This window comes from Salvelinus fontinalis, chromosome 22 (genome assembly GCF_029448725.1).
Source record: "Salvelinus fontinalis isolate EN_2023a chromosome 22, ASM2944872v1, whole genome shotgun sequence".
Lineage (NCBI taxonomy): Eukaryota > Metazoa > Chordata > Actinopteri > Salmoniformes > Salmonidae > Salvelinus > Salvelinus fontinalis.
In genome coordinates this window covers 129,614-153,452 of record NC_074686.1, presented here as the reverse complement: position 1 = coordinate 153,452, position 23,839 = coordinate 129,614, and the positions used below count along the sequence as shown (strand labels likewise).

Genomic DNA, 23,839 nt, shown 5'->3' with positions numbered 1-23,839 from the left:
ATTAATCTCTCCATTGTTCGTCTGTCCTTATGTTTAGTGTACTTCTATGTACACTTATTTTAATGTGAGATTTAATTATTTTTATCCTGCAGATTTCCTTGTGCATATAAAGTGACTTTGGGTGTCTTGAAAAGCACTTGAAATAAAATGCATTATTAACATAGAAGTTGATTGGTTGAATCAGGGGTGTATTCAGTGGTGTACTGACGTTTAAAATTAGAAATAGAATGAAGAGCTGACGAGTCCCCATCATATCTGACACAGCAATCATATCAACATTTCTATCTGAAAGTTCTGTAATGTTACGGTCAGCGTAGGAGCGCTGATCACGGATCAGTTATGACTTTCATATCATAATAAGACAGGAGGTAAGGACGTGATCCTAGATCAGCACACCTACTTTGAGATGCTTTGTGAATACAGGCCACGCAGGCCCCAGGTATTGCAGTGCTGGGCTGTAAAGAAAGCCAGTACACAGTGTTGCCCTCTAGGCAGGCCCCCCCCCCCCCCCCCCCAATGTCATTGGTAGCACTGGTGCTCCCGACTTAGAAAAAATAATAAGCTAGGAGCACAACATAAAATGTACAAGCACCAGAAAATATATATTTTTAATTGACATCATAGCCTATATGAATTCTAAATACTTCTGGACCACGTTGTACACTAGAAACTAATACGTAACCTATAAAGACATTTGATTATTATAAAAAGCTAAAATGTTGATACAAAAACCTGTCATTGAAATTACAAAGTCCTTGGTGGAATACTAGTTTCTACATTGTGTAAAAGCACTATTTAACTATCGAGTTGCATCACATTGAAAATGATACACTCTTTAAAAGGGTGTATACATAAACGGTTTGTAAAGTACTGCAGCATATTACTGTAGCAGAGGCCATAGAAATAGCCAAGAAAAGGAGAAATATTTTGTATGAAACCGATAGCCCATTGCATAATACCAGATTTAAGATGGACCTGCTTATTCATTAATATAGGTATCTGCTTCAAAAATATATATATATTTTTTGAGCATCCACATGTGATAGGCCTGTATGATCAATGGCTTGTGCTTCACATTTCCATGCACAATGGGGGCTAAATTGGTGGCTAGAACCTTACCTACTTTGTTGGATAATAATCCCAGTTGAAAAAAGCAATCATAATCCAATTTAATGAAACATGACAGCCAGTCAAAGGTAGGCTACTTCATTTTAAACTACTTATTGCTGGTTATTGATTCATTTAAATGACTGTAGCATTTCTGTTGTCAACACTGCCGACCACAATAGTCTAGCCCAGTAGCTGAAGTTTGGCTGTGGCACTGAAAAGGCGGAGATGAGGGCTCGCAAGTCTATTACAAGCAGCACCAGCCCATCAATCAAGAGAATGGCGTATAACATGTTTACCAGCATTGCAGTTTCTGTAATCGTCATCATTGCATCTACAGTGCCTTCAGAAAGTATTCATACCCCTCAACTTATTCCACATTAGCCTGAATTCAATTGGATTAAATATATATTTTCCCCCTCACCCATCTACACAAAAGACCCCATAATGACAAAGTGAAACATTTTGAAATGTATGACACATTTTCAGAAAGAAATCTAAATAAGCATCACACCTCTTTGTTTTGACATGACACATATTGCTCAGGTGCATCCAATTTCATTTGATCATTTTTGACATGTCACTACAACTTGATTGGAGTCCACCTGTGGCCAATTCAATTGTTTAGACATGATTTAGAAAGAAACAGCTGTCTATATAAGGTCCCACAGTTGACAGTGCATGTCAGAGCAGAAACTAGACCATGAAGTCCAAAGAACTGTATACAACTATTTCTAAAAAGTCTTGAAAGTTTCCAGAAGCACAGTGGTCTCCATCATTGTGAAATTGAAAATAAATATGGAACTACCCAGACTGCCAGTCCAACCAAACTGAGCAACCAGGCAAGAAGGACCTTGGTCAGAGAGGTGACCAAGAACCCAATGACCACTGACAGAACAACATAGTTCATTGGCTGAGATGGGAGAATATGCCAGAAGGACAACAGTCTCTACAGCACTTCGCCAATCTGGGCTTTATGGGAGTGGCCAGACAGAAGCCATCCTGAGAAAAAGGCAAATAACAGCACGCCTGTAGTTTGCAAAAAGTGACGTGAAAAACTCAGAACATAAGGCAAAAGATTATGTGGTCTGATGAGAAAAACTTAACTCTTCGGCCTGAATGCAAAGCGCTATGTCTGGAGAAAACCAGGCCAGGCTCATCACCTGTCTAACACCATCCCTACTGTGAAGAATGGTGGTGGCAGCATCATGCTATGGGAATGCTATTCAGCAGCAGGGACTGGGAGACTGGTAAGGATAGAGGAACGACGAATGGAGCCAAATACTGGGAAATCCTGGTTGAGAACCTGCTTCAGAGTGCACTCCAGACTTGAATCCCATTGAAAATCTGTGGAAGACTGCTGTTCACCGCTGCTCCCCATCTAACGTAACAGAAAATCGGAGAAAATCTGTACAAAGCTGATAGACAAACCCAAGACGACTCAAAGCTGGAATCGCCACCAACGATGCATCTACAAAGTATTGACACGGGTGTGAATTATGTAAATGAGATATTGCTGTATTTCATTTGGCCCCCAAAAATCGAATGTTTTCACCTTGTCATTAAGGGGTATTGTGTGTAGATGGGTGAGAAATCAATTTAATCAATTTTGAATTCAAGCTGTAACAAAGTGTGTCAAAATAAGTCAAGGGGTATGAACACTTTCTGAAGGCACTGTAGCTAGCTAGCAAGGGCTTTGTTAACTTTATTAGCACCATGTTTTGAGAGGTGGAAAATGCACACACCATAGCCATCTGGGGCTGCCAAATCCTCTCCCTCTCTGCCTTATTCGTGCTTTGTGCTGTCACACTTTAGAGCCCTGCCTCTAGGACTAGAAGTGAGGAACACAGCACTGCTCTATACCTGGTAGACTTGGTCAGTCGTGCTGTTCTTGCGCACCCTGACCGAGATGGTTGTCTTGTCTGGCAGAGATATCCGCAGCTCCACGTCTGACACACCATTGTCATTCTGACAAACAGAGAAAGAAAGGGTGAGCATCAGTGTGTGTGTGTGTGTCACACACAGCTATGGAAACTGCCTGCACAAACATACCTCATCTGATTCAGACAGGAATTCCTGCATGATGTCACTCTCCCCAATCACCCGCACAGAACAAACTGCAGAAGGAGAAGAGAGCAAAAGGTCATCTTAACATATTGCATTCACATGCACACTTTGAACATACACATTCATACAGTTGAAGTCGGAAGTTTACATACACCTTAGCCAAATACATTTAAACTCAGTTTTTCACAATTCCTGACATTTAATCCAAGTAAAAATACCCGGTCTTAGGTCAGTTAGGATCACCACTGTATTTTAAGAATGTGAAATGTCAGAATAATAGTAGAGAGAATTATTTATTTCAGCTTTTATTTCTTTCATCATATTCCCAGTGGGTCAGCAGTTTACATACACTCAATTAGTATTTTGTAGCATTGCCTTTAAATTGTTTAACTTGAGTCAAACGTTTTGGGTAGCCTTCCCACAATAAGTTGGGTGAATTTTGGCCCATTCCTCCTGACCGAGCTGGTTCAGTTCTGCCCACAAATTTTCTGTAGGGGGATCTTTGTCCCCATGTGCAGTTGCAAACCGTAGTCTGGCTTTTTTATGGCGGTTTTGGAGCAGTGGCTTCTTCATGCGGCCTTTCAGGTTATGTCGATATAGGACTCGTTTTACTGTGGATATACATACTTTTGTACCCGTTTCCTCCAGCATCTTGACAAGGTCCTTTGCTGTTGTTCTGAGATTGATTCGCACTTTTCGCACCAAAGTACGTTCATCTCTAGGAGACAGAATGCGTCTCCTTCCTGAGCGGTATGACGGCTGCGTGGTCCCATGGTGTTTATACTTGCGTACTATTGTTTGTACAGATGAACGTTTGGAAATTGCTCCCAAGGATGAACCAGACTTGTGGAGGTCTACAATTTTTCTTCTGAGGTCTTGGCTGATTTCTTTTGATTTTCCCATGATGCCAAGCAAAGAGGCACTGAGTTTGAAGGTAGGCCTTGAAATACATCCACAGGTACACCTCCAATTGACTTAAATGATGTAAATTAGCCTATCAGAAGCTTCTAAAGCCATGACATAATTTTCTAAGCTTTTCAAAGGCACAGTCAACTTAGTGTATGTAAACTTCTGACCCACTGGAATTGTGATACAGTGAATTATAAGTTAAATAATCTGTCTGTAAACAATTGTTGGAAAAATGACTTAGTAGATGTCCTAACCGACTTGCCAAAACTATAGTTAGTTAAAGAAATTTGTGGAGTGGTTGAAAAACAAGTTAATTATTCCAACCTAAGTGTGTAAACTCCCGACTTCAACTGTCCACGTACATACACATTCAAGGGCATTCAACAAGTATTGCAATGATTAGCGATACGTCAGCAGGAGATAAAGAGCTATGTCGAAGTTCAACACACTGCATTACAGCATACTTGGTTTCTCACTTCTCGAAACACTCGGCAGGTAGCCTAGTGGTTAGAGCGTTGGGCCAGTAACCGAAAAATTGCTAGATCGAATCCCCGAGCTGACGAGGTAAAAATCTGTCGTTCTGCCCCTGAGCAAGGCAGTTAACCTACTGTTTCCCGGGCGCCGAAGACATGGATGTCGATTATGGCAGCCCCCCGCACCGCTCTGATTCAGAAGACACATTTCTGTTGAATGCTTTCAGTCGTACAACAGACTAGGTATCCCTACTTGAACTCACACAGTCATTCCAAAAATAAAACATGTGCTAAATGTTTTCTAATCTCTCCTCAACTGACTTCTCATCTCCAGCACTGACAGATGGAAGGGGTGTAATAACACATAATTAAATAGACAATAATAATAATAGCCACCGGATTTACAGAACATTAAGAACACCTGCTCTTTCCATGACAAAGACTGACCAGGTGAAAGCTATGATCCCTTATTGATGTCACTTGTTAAATCCATTTCAAATCAGTGCAGATGAAGGGGAGGATACAGGTTAAAGAAGGATTAATAGGCCTTGAGACAGGGATTGTGTATGTGTACCATTCAAAGTGTAAATGTAATTGTCTCTGGTAGTAGGTGCCAGGCACACTGGTTTCTGACCATAAATCTATCCTCCTGATTCCTGCTTACAAGCAAAAACTAAAGCAGGAAGTAGCAGTGACTCGCTCAATAAGGAGGTGGTCAGAGGACGCAGATGCTAAGCTACAGGACTGTTTTGCTAGCAGACTGGAATATGTTCCGGGATTCTTCCGATGGCATTGAGGAGTACACCACATCAGTCACTGGTTTCATCAATAAATGCATCGATGACATCGTCCCCACAGAGACCATACGTACATACCTCAACCAAAAGCCATGATTACAGGCAACATCCACACTAAGCTAAAGGGTAGAGCTGCCGCTTTCAAGGAGCGGGACTCTAACCCGGAAGCTTATAAGAAATCCCACTATGCCGTCCGACAAACCATCAAACAGGCAAAGCGACAGTAACAGAACTAAGATTGAATTGTACTACACCAGCTACGAAGCTCGTCAGATGTGACAGGGCTTGCAAACTATTATGGACTACAAAGGGAAGCACAGCCGCGAGCTGCCCAGTGACATGAGCCTCCCAGACGAGCTAAATAACTTCTATGCTCACTTCGAGGCAAGCAACACTGATGCATGCATGAGAACACCAGCTGTTCTGGACGACTGTGTGATCACGCTCTCCGTAGCCGATGTGAGTAAGACCTTTAAACAGGTCAACATTCACAAGGCCGCAGGGCCAGACGGATTACCAGGACGTGTGCTCGGAGTACACGCTCTCGGAGTGTCTTGACTGACATTGTCAACCTGTCCCTGCCCCTGACCGAGTCCGTAATACCAACATGTTTCAAGCAGACCACCATATTCCCTGTGTCCAAGAACACCAAGGTAACCTGACTATATGACTGCTGACCCGTAGCACTCACGTCTGTAGCCATGAAGTGCTTTGAAAGGCTGGTCAAGGCTCACATCAACACCATTTTCCCAGAAACCCTAGACCCACTCCAATTTGCATACCGCCCCAACAGACCCACAGATGATGCAATCTCTACTGCACTCCACACTGCCCATTCCCACCTGGACAAAAGGAACACTTACGTGAGAATGCTATTCATTGACTACAGCTCAGCGTTCAACACCATAGTGCCCTCGCAGCTCATCACTAAGCTAATGACCCTGAGACTAAACACCTCCCTCTGCAACTGGATCCTGGACTTCCTGACGGGCCACCCCCAGCTGGGAAGGGTAGGTAACAACATCTGACACGCTGGTCCTCAACCCAGGGGCCCGTCAGGGTGCGTGCTCAGTCCCCTCCTGTACTCCCTGTTCACCCATGACTGCACGGCCAAGCACGACTCCAACACCATCATTAAGTTTGCCGATGACACAACAGTGGTAGGCCTGATCACTGACGATGAGACAGTCTATAGGGAGGTCAGAGACAGTGTGGTGCCAGGATAACAACCTCTCCCTGAACGTGATCAAGACAAAGGAGATGATTGTGGACTACAGAAAAAGAAGGACCGAGCACGCCCCCATTCTCATCGACAGGGCTGTAGTGGAGCAGGTTGAGAACTTCAAGTTCCTTGGTGTCCACATAGCCAACAAACTATCATGATCCAAACACACCAAGACAGTCATGAAGAGGCCACGACAACACCTATTCCCCCTCAGGAGACTGAAAAGATTTGGCATGGGTCCTCAGATCCTCAAAAGGTTCTACAACTGCACCATCGAGAGCATCCTGACTGGTTGCATCACCGCCTGGTACGGCAACTGCACGGCCTCCGACCGCAAGGCACTACAGAGGGTAGTGTGTACGGCCCAGTACATCACTGGGGCCAAGCTTCCTGCCACCCAGGACCTCTATGCCAGGCGGTATCAGAGGAAGGCCCAAAAAATTGCCAAGGACTCCAGCCACCCTATTCATAGACGTTCTTCTCTGCTACCGCACGGCAAGCGGTACCGGAGCACCAAGTCTCGGTCAAAAAGGCTTCTTAACAGCTTCTACCCCCAAGCAATAACTCTTGAAAAGTTAATCAAATTGCTACCCAGACTACTTGCATTGTCCCCACCACAGATTGTCATGTTGCTGCTACTCTGTTTATTATTCATGCATTGTCACTTTACCCTTTTCTACATGTACACCACTGTTCAAAAGTTTGGGGTCACTTAGAAATGTCCTTGGTGTTTGAAAGAAAAGCACATTTTTTGTCCATTAAAATATCAAATTAATCAGAAATACAGTGTAGACATTGTTAACGTTATAAATGACTATTGTAGCTGGAAACGGCTGATGTTTAATGGAATATCTACATAGCCGTACAGAGGCAACAATCAGCTCCTGTGTTCCAATGGCACGTTGTGTTAGCTAATCCAAGTTTATAATTTTAAAAGGCTAATTGATTATTAGAAAACCCTTTTGCAATTATGTTAGCACAGCTGAAAACTGTTGTACTGATTAAAGAAGCAATAAAACTGGCCTTCTTTAGACTTGTTGAGTACCTGGGGCATCAGCATTTGTGAGTTTAATTACAGGCTCAAAATGGCCAGAAACAAAGAACTTTCTTCTGAAACTCGTCAGTCTATTCTAGTTCTGAGAATTTAAGGCTATTCCATGCGAGAAATTGACAAGAAACTGAAGATCTCGTACAACGCTGTGTACTACTACTCCCTTCACAGAACAGTGCAAACTGGCTCTAATCAGAATAGAAAGAGGTGTGGGGGGCCCCGATGCACAACTGAGCAAGAGAACAAGTACATTAGAGTGTCTAGATTGAGAAACAGACGCCTCACAAGTCCTCAACTGGCAGCTGTAATAAATAGTACCCGCAAAACACCAGTCTCAACGTCAACAGTGAAGAGGAGACTCCGGGATGCTGGCCTTCTGTTCTGAGGGCAAAATTGGGGGGGTGCAAGTCAATATTAGGAAGGTGTTCTTAATGTTTGGTATACTCAGTATATATGTGAAATATACGTCTGCGTAATATGATGCCTGTGGTGCCGGATCTATAGGCACTATCCGCATGTCAGCGTTACAACATTATTGAATGGAATTAAGTTGCCATCCTGAACCTTGAGTATTTTCCTTATTTACCTCTCCTCAATACCTCCTTCACTACCTTGGCTCCCTTATTCTCCTCGAACACCTCACCTCTCTCCAGATACTCCTCCAGGCCCCTGCGGCGTGCGTCCAGCTGCTGCTCAGACAGGGAGAAGGGCCACTTCCCGGGGATCTTGGGGAAGGTGTAGCTGGCAAACTCCCTCTTTAGGTTCTGGTTCAGGATAGCAAACTCTCGGTAACGCTTGGCGCACAGCTGCCTGCCCGACATGTACACGTTGTACACCTGTAGGGAACAGGCCGAGGTGAGCTGGAAGGCATCATATGACAGAGCACTGGGGAAATGATGCACCGTATTCACTTGTGAAGATTGGACATGTACACGGGACTCTTAAGTGCGACCATTTTGGTTACATATGCTCTTACAGTTTTTGCCGTGCGACATGAGCTGTGTTCGAATACTCATACTAACCGCACGAATCACACTATTTGTGTCGTAAATTGAGTATATATTATGCTTATTTGTCACAGTATGGATATAGTTAGTATGCCAAAAGTTCCCTGATGTCGTACTACATTCGTCAAAATACGAAGTATACAATCATTATTTCCATGCTTTTAGGGCCAACAATGCAATTCTTCAAAAAGTGGGCGTGGCTTCACATCGTTTTCAGATTTTAATAAAATCCCACGAGAGCGGATACAAATGCAATGCTTTAACTAATTATGACAATGTTAAGAAAATGTTGAGCAATGTAATAAAGTAATTACTTTTCAAATAAGTTACCTTACACGTTATGTTGGCTGACAATTTGTTAGCTACGCTATCCTTACAAACCACATAGCATATCATTACAGCAGTATGTACCGGTTTGTAAGCTAGCTACCTAACGTTAGTTGCCTACTAATACATTGAACTTGCCAGTATATTAACTATATGCTATCTAACTGCCCAACGTTTATTGACTTGATTATTCCCGTCATTCTTAGCTTAGCTGTATAGACACGAGCTTCCCAGTGACGCGAGCCTACCAGATGAGCTAAATGCCTTTTATGCTTGCATCGAGGCAAGCAACACTGAAGCATGCACGTGAGCACCAAATGTTCTGGAGCACTGTGATAACGCTCTCGGTAGCCGATGTGAACAAAACCTTTAAACAGGTCAACATTAACAAAGCTGCTGGGCCAGACGGATTACCAGGACGTGTAATTAAAGCATGCACGGACCAACTGTCATGTCTTCACTGACATTTTCAACCTCTCCCTGACCGAGTCTGTAATACCTACATGTTTCAAGCAGATCACCATAGTCCCTGTGCCCAAGGAAGCGAAGGTAACCTGCCTAAATGATTACCTTCCCGTGGCACTCACGTCAGTAGCCATGGAGTGCTTTGAAAGGCTGGTCATAGCTCACATCAACAGCATCCTCCCAGACTCCCTAGACCCAGTCCAATTCGCATACCGTCCCAACAGATCCACAGATGATGCAATCTCCATTGCACTCAGCACTGCCCTTCCCACCTGGACAAAAGGAACACCTATGTGAGAATGATGTTCATTGACTACAGCTCAGCGTTCAACACCATAGTGCCCACGAAGCTCATCACTAAGCTAAGGACTCTGGGGCTAAACACCTCCCTCTGCAACTGGATCCTGGACTTCCTGACAGACCGCCCCCAGGTGGTAAGAGTAGAAAATAACACGTCTGTCAAGCTGATCCATAACACCAGGGCCACTCAGGGGTGTGTACTTAGTCCCCTCCTGTACTCCGTTCCCCCCCAACTGCGTGGCGAAACATGACTCCAACACCATCATTAAGTTTGCTGACGACACAACGGTGGTAGGCTTGATCACCGACAATGATGAGACGGCCTATAGGGAGTAGGTCAGAGAACTGGCAGTGTGGTGCCAGGATAACAACCTCTCCCTCAATGTGAGCAAGACAAAGGAGCCGACTGTGGACTACAGGAAAAGGCAGGCCGAACAGGCCCCCATTAACATCGACGGGGCTGTAGTGGAGCGGGTCGAGTTTCAAGTTCCTTGGTGTCCACATCACCAACGAACTATCATGGTCCAAATATACCAAGACAGTCGTGAAGAGGGCATGACAAAACCGCAGATCCTCAAAAGGTTCTACAGCTGCACCATCGAGAGCATCCTGACTGGTTGCATCACCGCCTGGTATAGCAACTGCTCAGCATCTTGGCGCTACAGAGGGAAGTGCATACGGCCCCGTACATCACTGGGGCCAAGCTTCCTGCCATCCAAGACCTATATAAAATAGCCGGTATCAGAGGAAAGCCCATAAAATTGCCAGAGATTACAGCAATTATAGACTGTTTTCTCTGCTACCGCACGGCAAGCAGTACCGGAGCGCCAAGTCTACGACCAAAAGGCTCCTCAACAGCTTCTACTCCCAAGCCATAAGACTGCTGAACAATTAATAAAATCGACAAATAGTTACATTGACCCCCCCTCTCCCTTTTGTACACTGCTGCTACTTGCTGTTTATTATCTATGCATTCACTTCACCCCTACCTACATGTACAAATTACCTCAACTAACCTGTACCCTGCACACTGACTCGGTACCGGTACCCCCTGTATATAGCCTCGTTATTGTTATTCTTATTGTGTTACTTTTTATTATTAGTTTTTACTGTAGTCCATTTGGTAAATATTTTATTAAATCTTCTTGAACTGAGCTGTTGGTTAAGGGTAAGCAAGCATTTCCCGGTAAGGTCTACACTTGTATTCGGCGCATGTGACAAATAAGGTTTGATCTCTACCAGAAGGATATCATTAGCATAATCGCTAACTGCTACACAAAGTGTAGATCTACACGCCCTGCATACACAAACAGGGGCATGCCTCTGCAGTTTCAGAAATTTGCACAAAAATACAATTCACTGATGGATTTTATTCATGTCTTAACATTAACTTGGTTCAATACATTTTAGTTGACTCCACACTAAATTTAATACATTCAGTTTTAATGTCTGGAGTCTGTGATTATACCGCGTTCTCCGAAACACAGATTTTATAGTTCCCCATTTTAGCTTTGTAATGCTGTGAACTGTATGTCTCAACTCCCAGTATTAAGGGAATAACATCCTCTTAAAACGTGAGTAAATAGTGAACATTGAGAAAGTTGCTCTTGAAGTCCTTCATTTAGCAAATCGTCACGCAACTCAAGTTTTGATTTAGTTGTCTAGTGTGTTAACTAGCCAATGTGTTTACAGTTTCATTATGAACATACCATGAGAAAAAGGTTTGTGAAAAAAGCAAGTGTACAATTTATGTAATGCATCGCAGTGTGAAAATATTGCTTTTACATAATGTTGAAACCTTATATTCCACAAATGACTTATTTCAATGATTAGGTATTTGTATTAACATTTTAAAACAAAACATGTATTTATAGGGTTATATATTTATTTGTAGGGCACAACATGTGTTTCAGAAGTAGGCAGAAGCCTATTTTCTGGTACTCCTATATATTATACTGTGCTCCTACATTTTTAAGTTAGGAGCAGCAGTGCCACCAATTAATGTATTTAATTTAGAGCCGTGCACGTACACATTCTTTAACTGGGAAGGGATACATATAGGTTGCATTGTACATGTGTTAACTGACAGTGGCCTACACATTTTGGCTTGGCCGAAATCTGCACAGGAAAAGACACTGACTAAACTTTTCTTAAAGCCCACATCTGAATTAAACAAGGCCGTCCAGAAACCTCACTGTAATCAATTTTTTACTCACCACAAACCTCTCGGCGTGCTGCTCCACGTGCTTGAAGGTGGGGATAGAGATGGGTACGGCCTGCTTGTCGCTGTAGTCGTAGCTGAGCTGGGCAGCGCTCTCGTCCCCAGCCTCCAGGCAGTCTGCCTCCTGGAGAGGCACAGACAGCACGGACAGCACCAGCTCCCTCTCTCCGGCCCGGATCAGATCCACCACCTGCTTGTGGGTGGCCCCTTCCACGCTCACTCCATTACTGTGGGACACATAGATGGCAGAATGGAATCAGTTGTGCTCATGTTATGCCCATTCATGGTGGTAGTTTTTGGTGACGTTTGAGGCGGCTTATGGTAGAGAAATTAACATTAAATTATCTGGCAACATCTCTGGTGGACATTCCTGCATTCAGCATGCCAATTGTGTGCTCCCTCAAACCTTGAGACATCTGTGGCATTGTGTTGTGACAAAACTGCATATTTTAGAGTAGCCTTTTATTGTACCCAGCACAAGGTGCACCTGTGTAATGATCATGCTGTTAAATCAGCTTCTTGATATGCCACACCTGTCAGGTGGATGGATTATCTTGGCAAATGAGAAATGCTCACTAACAGGGATGTAAACAAACATGTGCACAACATTTTAGAGAAATAAGCTTTATGTGTAAATGGAAATTCTGGGTTCTTTAATTTCATCTCATGAAACATGGGACCAACACTTTACATGTTGCATTTATATTTTGGTTCAGTGTACATTGTGAATTGACGTGCAATTGTATGATTTGTTTTGTTTGAATGGAACCCCGATTTAAAAAGCAAAATTGTCAATTTGTCACATCCCTACCGTATACCGCCCAAGCCTAACTAACAGTACTGAGGCCAGATGGCAGCAGCATCAGGTGTATTGGCTAATCTGCTTATCAAAACAAAGGGGTGGAGGGTGGGAGGGCAGGGGAGCACCTGCTTGCCATACACACTGTTTCCATCATTACTTATTCATTTCAGTAATACCAAAAAAAAAGAGTGAGAGAGACAGAGGCTGAGAGGTGGGGGGGAGATGGAAGAGAACGGAGTTTAATATGAAAGAGAAAGCAAAAAGCAACAAGACTTGAGGGGAAATTGGATCTTTCCTCAAGCTTATTCAGGGGTACTCAAAAGAATGGGAGGCAAAAAGGGCTAGTGGGTGTAGGCCAGGGATGGGCAACTGATGGGGGTTGCCCATGTCAAACACATTTTGAATTGATCTGAGGGCCACCAGTTGCCCATTCCTGGTGTAGGATAACCCCTCTCCGCAACACAGCTTCGATGTAGCCTTGATCCTTCTATCAAATCAGAAATACAATTCAGTGAAGCACCAAATTCATCTCACGAATACCCTAAATAGAAACGAGAAGGTAGGGAACTGAATAGTGATGAAGTTGAGTTGCCCAACTTCTTGATACTAGGCTACTTCATAAGACATTTTTCACTCATTGACAAGGGTGGATCTAAATACATTGAAATCGCGAATTAAAATATTGCCTACATTTTATGTTTTGCACAATCAATAGTGGCGATTGACATCAGCCTAAAGCCATCTGGTAAAACAGAGAATGTGCATGCGGAAATAAAACAACCTGATCCACTGACATGTGAGCTAGAGGTGGTGTCAGCACCGGGGGAATAACTTGATGACTACAAAGTTTATTTCCAATCGTGGGGAAAGCAGTAGTAGCTGGTTAATGTGTCACATGAACACTACCGATCATATGACACAGGCAGAGTGGCAAGTTGCAGTAGTTGTTGATAAAAAAATATAGCCTAGCGTTAGGAAGGCAATCCCAACGGCACCTCATGTTCTATATATTGACCAGGGCCCGTAGTGCACTACATAGGGAATAGGGTGCCATTTGGGACGCAGAAAAATGCTGATGGCTCAAGTTGGGTCTACCATGTTCCTCATTCTTTCTCGCTTTTTCGTTGAGAGAGAAAAGTTTGGTATCAATTCCATTTTCCACTCATGTTCTTCAAGAGTAAGGGAAACTAACATTTCATATAAAAGCAGAGACTGCACCGCTTCTGCAATGACATAAATCGAGTAACGTGGTACAGAAAGACCATATCCTTTGCAGCCTTTACTTTTTTAAAGGATGGTATGAAAAGTTAATTCTCTCCTCTGAGGTTGATTAAAATAGGCTATTTATGACTTGAGGTGTTGGCCTTGCCAAAAAAACATTGCTGTAGTACAGTGTCTCAAGGGTCCAGCCATGCCTGTTTCAACTCCACCCAGACACTCGGACTTACACTACAAACAACCCATAGGCCGGACACACACACACACTTCAAAGCATGATTTACTGGCTACATAAATAGACTGGGGTAATTAGCATGGTTATGGTAGACCGTCAGACAGTTCAAAAAAAACTATTGAGTTGAACTGTGTACAGCTGGTTGAGTAACACGTTGAATAACTGACCTCACTGTCATTATACTGAGGACACTGGAGTGAGAGAGCGCCCTGACTTTATAATCTAACACCATCCTTTTATTATACTGATGTTAGCAAGAAACCAATGACAACTGACACTCAGCTCATGATCATAGGATTAAGATCACCTACCGACTAATTATTGAATTAGATGAGCTAGATTAGGGTTGGAGTGAAAACCTACAGGATGGTAGCTCTCCACGAACAGGGTTGGTGAGCACCGTCCTATGCAATAGATTGCAAAGCTGGACATCTGCGCTAAACTTTTTGGAAATGGCAAATTCACTTTCTCATCCATAAACGCATCTCAAGTGAAAATACAGTTCAGAAGGGGGTTATATGGAAGGATGTCTACCATGGATCGCTAAAATAATGATTATGATCACACTTCAATTGAAATATTATGGATGGGGACACCTACACATTTGGCAGCCAAGCATGAGTTAGTGTAGCCTATTAACTTCTAGAATGACTGAAACATTTTCCCGTCTAGAAGAAAAACCTCCATGATTCCATCAATTCAATTTGAAAGAATTAAGAATTACAGGGGGGGCAGTTTGAAAAAAATGAAGTGTGTATTGTCCTCTTAAATAATGTGCATGCTTGGATAATAATTACATAACCAATGTCTCCAGTAACACCGGTCCGAATAGGGCTATAGTGGCAAAGAATAGACTTAGAGTAGAGTGCGCCACATCCTCCCATGGGATTCGTTAGGCTGCGCAGAGCAGACATATCACCAAAGTATTCTAGTTCCTACAGATCAGCTATAATCAAACAAAATAGGCCTTTTATATGCTAAATTGATGAGCAAATGAGCAGCATTATGCTCATGTCAGTCCTCTAGAATGCAAATGTAGTCTTCCTAGTAGGATTCCGCAATAATTTGGTAATGTGTGTGTGCTCATTCATTTCTCCGTGTCAGAGTTGACTCCAAAAATCCTGTTGTGCACCACGAGCTAACGTTACCTAACTAGATTTGATTTTAATGCTGAAGGGTATTGACACACCCGTGTATCAATCTAAGTAAAATATACACTACTGTTCAAAAGTTTGGGTCACTTAGAAAGGTCCTTGTTTTCCATGAAAATATACATGAAATGAGTTGCAAAATGAATAGGAAATATAGTCAAGACATTGACAAGGTTATAAATAACGATTTTTAATTGAAATAATAATTGTGTCCTTCAAACTTTGTTTTTGTCAAAGAATCCTCCATTTGCAGCAATTACAGCCTTACAGACCTTTGGCATTCTAGTTGTCAATTTGTTGAGGTAATCTCTAGAGATTTCACCCCATGCTTTCTGAAGCACCTCCCACAAGTAGTATTGGCTTGATGGGCACTTCTTACATACCATACGGTCAAGCTGCTCACACAACAACTCAATAGGGTTGAGATCCGGTGAATGTGCTGGCCACTCCATTATAGACAGAATACCAGCTGACTGCTTCTTCCCTAAATAGTTATTGCATAGTTTGGAGCTGTGCTTTGGGTCATTGTCCTGTTGTAAAAGGAAATTGGCTCCAATTAAGCGCCGTCCACAGGGTATGTATGGCGTTGCAAAACGGAGAGATAGTCTTCTTCTTCAAAATGTATTTTACCCTGTTCAAATCTCCCACTTTACCACCACCAAAGCAACCCCAGACCATCACACTGCCTCCACCATGCTTGACATATGGCATCAAGCACTCCTCCAGCATCTTTTCATTTTTTCTGCGTCTCACAAATGTTCTTTGTGACACGAACACCTCAAACTTAGATTTGTGTGTCCATAACACTTTTTTCCTATCTTCCTCTGTTCAGTGTGTGTTCTTTTGCCCATCTTAATCTTTTATTTTTATTAGCCAGTCTGAGATATGGCTTTTTATTTGCAACTCTGCCTAGAAGGCCAGCATCCCGGAGTCGCCTCTTCACTGTTGACGTTGAGACTGGTGTTTTGCGGGTACTATTTAATGAAGCTGCCAGTTGAGGACTTGAGGCGTCTGTTTCTCAAACTAGACACTCTAATGTACTTGTCCTCTTGCTCAGTTGTGCACCGGGTCCTCCCACACCTCTTTCTATTCTGGTTAGAGCCAGTTTGCTCTGTTCTGTGATAGGAGTAGTACATAGCGTTGTACAAGATCTTCAGTTTCTTGGCAATTTCTCGCATGGAATAGCCTCCATTTCTCAGAACAAGAATAGACTGATGAGTTTCCGAAGAAAGTTTTGTTTCTGGCCATTTTGAGCCTATAAATCGAACCCACAAATGCTGATGCTCCAGATACTCAACAAGTCTAAAGGCCATTTTTATTGCTTCTTTAAATCAGCACAACAGTTTTCAGCTGTGCGAACATAATTGAAAAAGGGTTTTCTAATGATCAATTAGCATTTTAAAATGATAAAACTTGGATTAGCTAACACCACGTGCCATTGGAACACAGGAGTGATGGTTGCTGATAAATTGGCCTCTGTACGCCTATGTAGATATTCCATTAAAAATCAGCCGTTTCCAACTACAATAGTCATTTACAACATTAACAATGTCTACACTGTATTTCTGATCAATTTGATGTCATTTTAAAATGGACACAAAATGTGCTTTCTTTGAAAAATAAGGAAACTTCTGCGTGACCCCAAAATTTTGAACGGTAGAATATATATATATAGTTTGAAATAACCATCAAAATCTGTCCGTTTAAGCTAGAGTTATTTTGGCATGGGCTGCATCTCGGGCTGCATCTCAATCCGCATCTGGCTATGTGGGCCTTCTGCATCTGCAGTGGAAGATGGCTGAGCTACAACTATGTTTGACAGACCATGAGACATACCAGATATCGGTCTTCTCACAAAAATGTCTAGAGTCCAAGCTCCACGGGACTCATCTGAAGTCGGCAACGTGTATCTCACAATGTATTGTAATGGCTCGTAAATGCACAAAAAGTTTAGATATATATTACACACACAGATTTCTCTTTATTTTTTACTATGTTCTACATTGTAGAATAATACCGAAGACATCAAAACTATGAAATAACACATATGGGATCATGTAGTTACCAAAGTGTTAAACAAATCCAAATATATTTTATATTTGACATTCTTCAAAGTAGCCACCCTTTGCCTTGATGACAGCTTTGCACATTCTTGGCATTCTCTCAACCAGCTTCATGTGGTAGTCGCCTGGAATGCATTTTGATATACAGGTGTGCCTGTTAAGTGAATTTGTGTAATTTCCTTCTTAATGCATTTGAGCCAATCAGTTGGTGTTGTGACAAGGTAGAGGTGGTAAACAGAAGATAGCCCTATTTGGTAAAAGACCAAGTCCATATTATGGCAAGAACAGCTCAAATAAGCAAAGAGAAATGACAGTCCATCATTACTAAGACATGAAGGTCAGTCAATCAGGAAAAATTAAGAACTTTATTCTTAAAGTTTCTTCAAGTGCAGTTGCAAAAACCATCAAGCGCTATGATGAAACTGGCTCTCATGAGGACCGCTACAGGAAAGGAAGACCCAGAATTACCTCTGCTGCAGAGGATAAGTTCATTAGAGTTAAATGCACCTCAGATTGCAACCAAAATAAATGCTTCACAGAGTTCAAGTAACAGACATCTCAACATCAACTGTTCAGAGGAGACTGTGAATCAGGCCTTCATGGTTGAATTGCTGCAAAGAAACCACTACTAAAGGATACCAATAATAAGAAGAGACTTGCTTGTGCCAAGAAACATGAGCAATGGACATTGGACCAGTGGAAATCTGTCCTTTGGTCTGAAGAATCCAAATTTGAGATTTTTGGTTACAACCGCTGTGTCTTTGTGAGATGCAGAGACGCATGTATGGTGTGATGGTGCCTTACTGGACCGCAGAGTGAAGGAAAAGTAGCCAACAAGTGCTCAGCATATGTGGGAACTCCTTCAAGACTGTTGGAAAAGCACTCCTCATGAAGCTGGTTGAGAAAATGCCAAGCTGTCATCAAGGCAAAGGGTGGCTACTTTGAAGAATCTCAAATATAAAATATATTTGGATTTGTTTAGAACTTTGTTACTACATGATTCCATGTGTGTTATTTCATAGTTTGTCATCCCTATTATTCTACAATGTAGAAAATAGTTAAAAAAATAAAACCTTGAATGAGTAGGTGTGTCCAAACTTTTGACTGGTACTGTACATATTTACAGCAAGTAACAATGATAATTGTCCATTGAGAAATGTCCTCCCCAGATACATACACTACATGGCTAAAAGTATGCGGACACATGCTCGTCGAACATCTCATTCCAAAATCATGGGCATTACTATGGAGCTGCTATAACAGCCTCCACTCTTCTGGGAAGACTTCCACTAGTTGTTGGACCATTGCTGGGGAGACTTGCTTCCATTCAGCCACAAGAGCATTAGTGAGGTCGGGCACTGATGTTGGGAGAAAGGACCTTCCCCAAACTGTTGCCACAAAGTTGGAAGTACAGAATCATCTACAATAGGGGTAAGTAACCCCGTTCCTCGAGTGCCTCAGGACTGTTCCAACTAGGCACCACACCTGACCAACTGAGCTAATTGATCAGTTCAGTGACTGACTAAATTCCACACACCTGGTCCAGATTGGTTAAATCAAAAACCATGAACATGCTGCAGCACTGCAGGACCAGGGATGCCTACCCCTGTTCTATAATGTTATTGTATGTTGTAGCGTTAAGATTTCCCTTCACTGGATCTGAGGGGCCCGAACCATAAAAAACAGCCCCAGACTATTATTCCTCCTACACCAAACTTTACAGTTGGCACTATGCAATGGGGCAGGTAGCGTTCTACTTGCATCCGACAAACCCAGATTCGTCCGTCGGACTGACATGGTGAAGCGTGATTCATCACTCCAGAGAACCAATTTCCACTGCTCCAGAGTCCAGTGGCGGTGACCTTTACGCCACTCCAGCCGACATTTGGCATTATACATGGTGATCTTAGGCTTGTGTGGCTGCTCGGCCATGGAAGCCCATTTTATGAAGCTACCGAGGAACGGTTCTTGTGCTGAAGTTGCTTCCAGAGGCAGTTTGGATTGGTGGTCCCGTTCTGCAAGCTTGTGTGGCCTACCACGTTGTTGCTAGACATTGCCACTTCACAATAACAGCTGACCAGGGAAGTTTTAGAAGGTCAGAAATTTGAGGAACTGACTTGTTGGAAAGGTGGCATCCTATGACGGTGCCACTAGCTACTGCCAATGTATGTGTATGGAGATTGCATGGCTGTGCGCTCGATATGCTCGATTTTATACACCTGTCAGCAACTGGTGTGGCTGAAATAGCCGAAACCACTCATTTGAAAGGGGTGTCCACATACTTGCCTATATATAGTATATATTGACTCTGGACAGCTAACTTAGCTAGCTAGTTTAAAAAATCTGAGGTAGAGTTGACAATTAACCTAGCTAGCTAGGTTAGACGTAGCTAGATAGCTAGCTTGCTAACGTTAACTAGCCAGTCTTGGTGGATATGCCAGCTAGGAAGCTAACTACCGCTATTATGGGTAAAGAAAGACGACTTACACCTCAAGAATCCTATCACCCTTTGATATGCCAGCTCGGTCCGCCGCCCCTCCAGGCAAAACAGCACTGACATGCTGAAGAGGGGCGTACAATTCCCCATTAATGCTTCGCAGTTGTCCTCCTTCGCTAACTTGTCCACGAACGTTGAATCCATATCCTGATTCCGACTTTACAATTCTAACCATCCGTGGACCTGACGTCACCTGGGTAGCATTTTGGCCTCCGGTACCGACTACCGAACCTGCAGCGGGTCCATTACTGGAAGCCGAAAGGAGAGCCGACCGAATTTCATCGCCTTCAACATCCGCCATCTTCTACTCAAAGCCGTACCCCCTCCAGTCTGTGTCTAGCAGATTCAAAACAACAGAGAGTTCGATTAATCTCGCCCGTGTACGCGTGTTTTGCACCGGCTGAAAGATTTGGAATCGGGGACGGGCCACCTCCCGGGCGTGAACCAAGTGCCCCCCACTGTTATATGGCGAAGTCGGCTCAGAGCCAAAGCGACGTAGAAGCATTATGTTTTCCCCTGGTTTTAATGCCTATGGTTTTCCTATGCAAACGTGATTACAATTCAACCCGGCCAGCGTAAAATAACTCCCTCAGAAATACACTCAGACAAGCTCCTTGTTATTAATCCGCCCCTCGATCGCATCACGAGACACCATACGGAGATATGGGGAGATACATTTGTGAGTACAACTCAAAACAAAACAAAACAATGTACAAGTATAATTTACTATCCACACACAACCTCTTGAATTGCATTTTTTTTTTTTTTTATAAATGCAAAATTATTTGTAAATATGGATAAAGGTGTGAGTAAATGCTCTCACATTACTACTAAATTCAATTTCAAGCCAGTTAGTGAACATCCTCTAGATGTGCTTTATTTTTGATGGTCATAGTCTAGACCGGGAGACCAATTCTGATGAAAAATGTTCACTAAATTGGCATTTTGACCAATCAGCTCAGCTCTGAAAAAGATCTGATGTGAAAAGACGATGTGATTGGTCAAAAGACCAATTAGTATAAAAAAATATCTGAATTGGGCTGCCTGTCTAAACCCAGCTATAGTGCAGCATCCTCTTCTAAATTAGAAGATTAGATGGTATTTACCCTCTGACATGCTCCCATCTGAGCACAACAGTGACCCTCCCCTCCCCAGTCTGAGTGTAGACTGCTACTGCCCGATCCCACACCTGGGGAGTAGGAGTAGTACTGAGGCATGGCTGGAAAAGAGAAACACAAGACAATGGTTACTCTACTGTTACCCCTTAGAGAACAGGGCCATAGCACCTACTATAAACTACATTTAGCTTGCGGTGTTGGGGAGTAGTGAAATACATGCAGAATATGCATATACTATTTACTTATCTCCAACATAATAAATGGGCACTTTCTCACACCACACAAAAAGAGAGGAAGGAAAAGGGCCGCCCGTGAGGTCACCAAGGATGAACTAGTGCTCTTCTTCATTATTATGGCGGTACGCAAACAAATTGTTACAGGTGCATGTGCCACCTAATGTATTGAATGTGTATCAGCCTACTATTCTTTAGTAGGAATTCATTACACTCTGGAGAGAAAAAAAACAACTACACGTACATACCGCAACCAGAAGCCATGGATTACATGCAACATCCACACTGAGCTAAAGGGTAGAGCTGCCGCTTTCAAGGAGCGGGACTCTAACCCGGAAGCTTATAAGAAATCCCGCTATGCCCTCCGACAAACCATCAAACAGGCAAAGCGTCAATAGAGGACTAAGATTGAATCGTACTACAACGGCTCCGATGCTCGTCGGATGTGGCAGGGCTTGCAAACTATTACGGACTACAAAGGGAAGCACAGCTGAGAGCTGTCCAGTGACACCAGCCTACCAGACGAGCTAAATAACTTCTATGCTTGTTTCGAGGCAAATAACACTGAAACGTGCATGAGAGCACAGCTGTTCCAGACGACTGTGTGATCACGCTCTCCACAGCGTGATCACACAGGTCAACATTAACAAGGCCGCAGGGCCAGACGGATTACCAGGACGTGTACTCCGAGCATGCGCGGACCAACTCACAAGTCTCTTCACTGACATTTTCAACCTTTCTCTGTCTGAATCTGTAATACCAACATGTTTCAAGCAGACCACCATAGTCCTTGTGCCCAACAACACTAAGGTAACCTGCCTAAATGACTAATGACCCATAGCCCTCACGTCTGTAGCCATGAAGTGCTTTGAAAGGCATCAACACCATTATTCCAGAAACCCTATACCCACTCCAATTTGCATACCGCCCCAACAGATCCACAGATGATGTAATCTATATTGCACTCCACACTGCCCTTTCACACCTGGACAAAAGGAATACTTACGTGAGAATGATATTCATTGACTACAGCTCAGCGTTCAACACCATAGTGCCCTCAAAGCTCATCACTAAGCTAAGGACTCTGGGACTAAACACCTCCCTCTGCAATTGGATCCTGGACTTCCTGACAGGCCGCCGCCAGATGGTAAGGATAAGTAACAACACATACGCCACGCTGATCCTCACTCAACACAGGGCCCCCTCAGGTGTGCGTGCTCTGTCCCCTCCTGTACTCCCTGTTCACTCATGACCGCACGGCCAAGCACAAATTCAACACCATCATAAAGTTTGCCGATGATACAACAGTGGTAGGCCTGATCACCGACAATGACGAGACAACCTATAGGGAGGAGGTCAGAGACCTGACCATGTGGTGCAACAACCTCTCCCTCAATGTAATCAAGACAAAGGAGATGATTGTGGACTATTGGAAAAGGAGAACCGAGCACGCCCCCATTCTCATCAACGGGGCTGTAGTGGAGCAGGTTGAAAGCTACAAGTTCCTTTGTGTCCACATCACATACAAACGTTTATGGTCCAAGCACACCAAGGCAGTCGTGAAGAGGGCACGACAAAACCTATTCCCCCCCGGGAGACTGAAAAGATTTGGCATGTGTCCTCAGATCCTCAAGAAGTTCTACAGCTGCACAATCGAGAGCATCCTGACTGGTTGCATCACAGCCTGGTATTGCAACTGCTCGGCCTCCTACCTCAAGGCACTACAGAGGGTAGTGCGTACGGCCCAGTACATCACTGGGGCCAAGCTTCCTGCCATCCAGCACCTCTATACCAGGCGGTGTCAGAGGAAGGCCCTAAAAATTGTCAAAAACTACAGCCACCCTAGTCATAGACTGTTTTCTCTGCTACCGCATGGCAAGCGGTACCGGAGCGCCAAGTCTAGGTACAAAAGGCTTCTCAACAGCTTCTACCTCCATGCCATAAGACTCCTGAAAAGCTAATCACATGGCTACCCAGACTATTTGCATTGCCCCCCCCCCCCCCCCGTCCCCGTCCCACCACATTTTACGCTGCTGTTATTCTCTGTTTATTGTCTTTGCGTAGTCACTTTAACTTTACCTGCATGTACATATTACCTCAATTACTTTGACTAACCGGTGCCCCTTCACATTGACTCTGTACCGGTACCCCGTGAATCTGTCACACGGATATCAAAGCAAACTCTAATTTCGAAGTTACATTCTAGATTGCGCTTTAAGCCAATCCAAATAGAGTATTCAACAATACCACGGGTTCCATAAAACATCACAGTCATTTTAGGCCACTTAGCATCACAAATTACAGTTAAACGGTAATGAACCTGCATTTTAGGGTGTGTTCGTAATTTCAATCTGGAGTACCCTCTGCGTTTGTAAATTCAGAGCATTGTCTGATTGCCCGTTCGTAAATTCAGAGAGTTTCTGGCCTTGCAACGGCAGTCAAGCATCAAGCTAACTGGCTAAAGTTGGCTAGCTTGCTAGCTACTTCCAGACACAAATGAGAGAACACCTCACTCTGACCATTTTACTCGCCCTAACAGAGCTGTTTAGGCTGTTTTCATGTTATCCAGAGCG

At 43.4% G+C, this 23,839-nt stretch overlaps 1 protein-coding gene across 2 annotated transcripts in view; it reads right to left on the bottom strand.

The window, feature by feature from the left end:
• LOC129819495 (sorting nexin-27-like) overlaps positions 1–20,491 on the bottom strand; it is a 35,625-nt gene extending 15,134 nt beyond the window's left edge. The window contains exons 1-5 of one of the 2 annotated variants that reach the window (XM_055875798.1): positions 19,906–20,491; positions 11,945–12,176; positions 8,273–8,465; positions 3,160–3,224; positions 2,971–3,075 (exon numbers count right to left, since the gene is read on the bottom strand). In XM_055875798.1, coding sequence (XP_055731773.1) covers positions 2,971–3,075; positions 3,160–3,224; positions 8,273–8,465; positions 11,945–12,176; positions 19,906–20,216 — 906 coding nt within the window. In that variant the 5' untranslated portion in view covers positions 20,217–20,491. The remainder of the gene's footprint in view (positions 1–2,970; positions 3,076–3,159; positions 3,225–8,272; positions 8,466–11,944; positions 12,177–19,905) is intronic. The other variant, XM_055875797.1, reaches the window with a different exon arrangement.
• Positions 20,492–23,839: the final 3,348 nt, after the last annotated feature.